Consider the following 6,000-nt stretch of genomic DNA (forward strand, 5'->3'; position numbering starts at 1 on the left):
GGTCACCCTTTGCAGGGCCTTCCTGTCTGCAGCAGAGCCGGCAGCAAACCATACTGTGCAGAGCCGGCAGAAAACCATAAGCGGCAACAACTGCCTCTTAGATAATCTGAAAAAAATATTAATTTTAGTTGCATAAATATAGTTAATGCTTCCTAATAAACTCCTAAAGAAAAGGTCAAGTACTCTCTGCAGATGAGTACATAAACTCCCTTGGCCAATGTATGGGAACATATTTTAGTTAACGCTCCTTTCATGTTCAACAGCTGTCTGTTTTGAAAACTACTACAAGAGTATGAGTTTATGTTTTGATTTCCCCCACAGAGAGACACCAGCCACTCTAATGGGCAAAGTTAGCCAGCTGGAGTCCATGGTGAAGACCCTACAGGAAGACTTAAAAAAGGTAAAGTGACTGACTTCACTTTTGTATTTGTGAGGCCACTGCAGCCATCGAGAATGAAAAACATTGAAAATTTCAGCAATAATTTGATGTTGCTTTAAATGCAGCCCAAAACGGTTTAATTAGAAAACATCCCAGATCAAAAGTTGCACTGCATTGTCGTAGTAGTATCTGTAGTTGTACTTGTAACACACACGTAGAACAGTTCTATACATTCTTCTTTTATTAAAGTGGACCTATGATGATTTTCCTCTCTTCTGACATATAAATGTTACTACAACGTTAGATACTCATGTTAAACGCTGCCAAAGCCTCAAATCGTAGATTAAATGAGGTACTTATGTGGGCGTCCTAGTGTCTGCTGTCGGCCAGGCTCCTCCCCTTGTGCTGTGTCGAGACTGTTGGCTACAGTCTCCCTTGTCATTCCTTGTCGTCTCATGCCCTCCCGTCGGCCCTGATGTCTATAAAATGAATACAGTGGATCCTCGATCTACAAACGTAATTGGTTCTTGAACATGGGTCGTAAAACCAAAAAGTTTGTATAGTGAAGCAGGGTTCCCATAAGAACCAATGTAAACATGAATAATCGGTCCTAGCCTTGACAAAAGTCCCTATTTCAGCAAAGACTGCAGATTTTGAAGACACTATATGTATGTATTTATGTATATACAGTCGCGATCAAAATTTTACATACACTTGTAAAGAACATAATGTCATGGCTGTCTTGAGTTTCCAATACTTTCTACAACTCTTATTTTTTTGTGATAGAGTGATTGGAGCACATACTTGTTGGTCACAAACAACATTCATGAAGTTTGCTTCTTTTATGAATTTATTATGGGTCTACTGAAAATGTGACCAAATCTGCTGGGTCAAAAGTATACATACAGCAATGTTAATATTTGGTTACATGTCCTTTGGCAAGTTTCACTGCAATAAGGCGCTTTTGGTTGATTGATTGATTGATTGAGACTTCTATTAGTAGGTTGCACAGTGAAGTACATATTCCGTACAATTGACCACTAAATGGTAACACCCGAATAAGTTTTTCAACTTGTTTAAGTCGGGGTCCACTTAAATTGATTCATGATACAGATATATACTATCAGATATATACTATCATCATAATACAGTCATCACACAAGATAATCACATTGAATTATTTACATTATTTACAATCCGGGGTGTGGAGGGGTGGGGGGGGGGTTAGGTTTGGTTGGTAGCCATCCACAAGCTTCTTGCAAGCTTCTGGTTGAATTTTTGACCACTCCTCTTGACAAAATTGGTGCAGTTCAGCTACATTTGTTAGTTTTCTGACATAGACTTGTTTCTTCAGCATATTTGTGCCATTGTTGAACATGCCGGAAGTTTCGGAGTGTTAAATCGCAGTGGCTTCACGTAGTCACTGTTAGTGTTGGCAAAAACTAGCAGTGTGAGGTGATCATTCATTGGCTTATGTCCCCGTAGTGCCTTCTCCTTCACTGTAATAAAGGCCTGCTATGGCATCTTATTCAGTCTCATCACAATTAAAGACTTTCTGCGGAACAAAACCCCCTTTGCTGATAAAATCCTCGAACTGAAAGTGTCGGAGGCTAACTAGCTAAAACGCTAGCTCAAAGTGGTTGTCACGCAACCTGAAGCTATAAAGCGAGACTGTGAGGGTTTGGACACTTAAAAGCGTTTCTGATGACACAAAGTGATCTCTAAGACAAATGGACACAGCTCTGACACTAGCACTACAATTGTGAAAATAAAAATGTCAGAAGTGTGAAATAGGCTTGTACAGGACGTAAACAGGATGTGATGTAGTGGGCTCCACCTCTTCAAAATAGTCGTGCTCGCATGTCCAGGAAGTGATGTAACCAAAATGGCAGCCCCTGATGAATGAATGAAGCGCTCATACGCCGAGACATGGTTCGCACACAGAGGCATATTTGGCGCAATGTAAAGGTTTGTCAACCGAAAAGGACGCAAAAAAGGCGTTTGTAAATTGAGATTCCACTCTAGTGCCATGTTTGTTTGTCCACATTTTACACAGGACTGTGTTGTCAACATGGGCTAGTATGAAACTTGATTAGCGGCTAAACTCTCACGGACATGTGCACAGTAACACCGAAGTGCAACAGGCAGTGAGACAAATGCTGGTCAAAGCAGCCGTTTGTAGAAACACTCAGAAAGTAGATTAGAAAAGTGGCTGTAAAGCAAAATTTATAGCATAGCATATCCAATATATATTATCTAGACCAGAAGGAAGTGTGGTAAATAATGATTAAAATCATCATTCACTAACTAAATAGTCGTATTTATCTTATTTACATTAAATTGTTGTGCATTTACTATTCCTCATCTGCTCTCTCTTTTGTGTGTGGAGGAGTGATTGCATTTTTCAGTGTGTAAACTAACTTGGACTCTTTTTATTTGTTTCTAATATTTGTGAAATGTGACTGTGGAGGAGCAATTGCAAAAATCGAGTGTGCAAAGCGTGCATGCTTTAGGCCCAATTTCAAAACAAACATTGCGTGCGTGTGCACCTGCTCATGGGCACCTCTCGAATGTAACCCAAGAGGAGCAACTGCACATGTTTGTTTTCCACTAATTTCGAGTATTTCTATTGCTTTCTATTATTTGTGAAATGTAACTGTGGAGGAGCGATGCAATGCAGCCCGCAGCCCCCCCCCCCCCCACCCCCCCAGCTGTAAACTAACAGGAAACAGTTAAAAGCACATTACTACTAAAATGGTCCAGTGCAAAACATGCTGAGTGTCGTATTTCTTTCCTTGTACGAGCAGGAGAAGGATACCAAGAATTCCCTGCAAATCCAGATCCAGGGTTTACGTGAGGACAATCAGCGCCTCCTGGAGGAGTCTTACAGTGCTTCAGCCAAGCTCAAGAAGTTCACCGAATGGGTCTTCAACACCATCGACATGAACTGACCAAGCACAGGAAGTTTGACCACTAAAACTTGTACACACGCCATCTTGTCCTTCACGGAGGATCCACACACGCTCTTAAAGGACACTTGCTCCTCGGGTTTACATCATTCCAGTGCCAACGTCTTCCAGCACCTTGTGAAGCTGGAACCAAGTCGTGCTTACGAGTTGGCAGCGGACTTGTCCGTGCATGTCGGAGAAGTCCACCAGATGAAAAATTGTAAATGTAACACTCCTCGTGTCTCATCGGATGTATTCCACTCAGTGACAGTAACACTGAACCCAAAGAGAGTATGTAATGCTATATGCTAATATTGTAGCAGTACAGAACATACTGTAAGCAATGTCAGGTCATGTAAGATACTGTACGTGTGTCACTGCAAGCTACAAGTGTACAGTAAACCCCGACGTGATCCAAACACTATCTTTTGTAAAAAAAAAAAAAAAGAAAAGTCAGATTGTGGCTGCCAAGAAAATAATTTTGCTCATTGTCGTTTATTCCAGGTCTTGTAAATGTACAACACTTATTTTTTCTTTTGTCCTGAAGATATTTAAATAATATTTATGAATAAATAAGAGCCGTACGCAAGTTTGGATCTTCATGTACGACACACAAATGACAATAATAATAATATAATTTTTCATCCGAAAACATATATATATATTTATTATATGACAGAAATATTCAAGTTATTTTTGAACAGCAGATGGTTTTAAATTGATTGAGAGTAGGGTTGCAAAAGAGTGGGGAATATGATTTTTCTCATAGAAATTTGGGTGGACATGCTGGACTTTTTCTATGGGAACTAGTAAGAAATACTAACTGGAATTGTGCTGTCATTGTTGTTATTTCATAGACAGGCAAGTAATATATTATATACTTTAATAAGAACATATAATACTAATTAGAACTAACCTTTTTATTTTAATTCCCACTTTTTGGTGTGGAAAAAAAATCTTAATATGATTTAAAAACAAAAAAAACAAATAATAGGCCCGGTGAATATCAAAGATTATAGTGCAAATGTTTTTCTTTGTATTTATTTTTCCAACATATAAGTTTCCTAAAAATAAAATGCTTTTTGCTGCTGTAGTTGGGAGTCCCACCTTGTGTTGTACAAAACATGTAAAACTATTACATGAAACTGAACACCGCATGCTTGAGCGTGATCCCTAACATTTCATTGCGACGGTTAATATACAGAATATGTCCGAACTTAATGATAGTGTAAGACACAGGTGTCAAACTCAAGGCCCGGGGGCCAGATCTGGTCCGCGACATCATTTTATCTGGCCCGCAAACACCTGGAAATGATATGTGTCAATAAAGTACTTAATATTTTCTCACTAAATGTTTTTTTTTTTTTTCATTTTGACAGACAAAATATATGTACTGTTTGAAATTGCATCCCTTTTTAAACTTTAATAGTATCCAATATTGCAACAAATATTACAAAAAAGTATCATACTTTCCAAACATTTTTTTGTCTAAATTAAAAAATAAATACAAATACTTAACTTTACAGCAAACTACCCATCAAATTCATAAAAATGACAATACATTTTACGTTGTTCTTTACAGCTGCCAGTTTTTGACTGTAAAATCTACGGTTGTTGTTTTTAACGGTGTAAAACGGTAGAAAAACTGGCAGCTAAGTTGCCAGAATAAAAAAATAACTTGTAGTGTTTTTCCATAAACAATATAATGTTGTAAAAAACAATGTAAATTTAACGCAAAAATTCTGGCAACTAAGCTGCCGGCTTTTTCTGTAAAAACCAAAACCAAAAAACAGTGGTACTGTTTTTTCCATTTACTGTAAAATGCTGTAAAACAAAAAAAAACACTATTTTACAGTAAAATGTTGTAAATGTAAAGTTTGTACTGTAAAATCGACAGTCTACTTAAAACAAATTTATATAATTAATAATGAAATCCAGAGGAAAATTAATACATTATTCACTGTTACAGGCGGCCCTCTGATGAAAACTAGTTTGACATCCCTGGTGTAAGATGACGGTTAATATACAGGATATGTACGAACTTCATGATAGTGTCCCTCTACATGTTCTCCTACGTCGTTCTGAGCTGAAACAGTTTATAAGCCTTGTTCCCTCTTCTCTCTAAAACAAGACAATTTGTTATTCCTCAAAATTTGTCACTTTGTTTAGTCATTTCGAAGTCATTTTTCTTCATTGTCCAGCTTGCAGGAGGATTATGTAAGAAAAGCAGGACAACAAAAACATAAATGAAAACCACCGCCTGACCCTTCATCCTTGACACGTGTGACAGCATGTGACTCTCCATCCATTCACTTGTGATGTGTACAAATGTTTATATCTATTAAAGATATTTTGTTGAATTATACTTTGACTCACATGAGCATTTTGTTTAGAATAAGACAAAGTGATTGACCACGACATTAGATTAATTTGCAAAATAGCTTGTAAAAACGTCATTAAAATCAGGTTTGATTGATGAAATTTGGGTTTTTCCCATATGACAAAATTTGGAATAATAAAATAAGCACGGTAATGCACGATCAAGTAAAGAATTTAACTTTTTGATGATGCATGTCACGTCTTGGCGAGACAACCAGAAGGAGTTTGCAAAGGGACACTGATTTATTCTGGCATGTTATGGATATTGCTGGCACTAATAAGCGTGTCAGTCAG

The 6,000-nt window shown here is 37.6% G+C and overlaps 1 protein-coding gene across 3 annotated transcripts in view; it reads left to right on the forward strand.

Moving 5' to 3' along the window:
- LOC133646659 (signal-induced proliferation-associated 1-like protein 1) overlaps positions 1–5,692 on the forward strand; it is a 182,389-nt gene extending 176,697 nt beyond the window's left edge. For all 3 annotated transcript variants that reach the window (XM_062042255.1, XM_062042257.1, XM_062042254.1), the window contains exons 20-21: positions 322–400; positions 3,187–5,692. In XM_062042255.1, coding sequence (XP_061898239.1) covers positions 322–400; positions 3,187–3,330 — 223 coding nt within the window. In that variant the 3' untranslated portion in view covers positions 3,331–5,692. The remainder of the gene's footprint in view (positions 1–321; positions 401–3,186) is intronic.
- The last annotated feature ends 308 nt before the right edge of the window (positions 5,693–6,000 follow it).

Source organism: Entelurus aequoreus, linkage group LG03 (genome assembly GCF_033978785.1).
Source record: "Entelurus aequoreus isolate RoL-2023_Sb linkage group LG03, RoL_Eaeq_v1.1, whole genome shotgun sequence".
Classification (NCBI taxonomy): Eukaryota; Metazoa; Chordata; class Actinopteri; order Syngnathiformes; family Syngnathidae; genus Entelurus; species Entelurus aequoreus.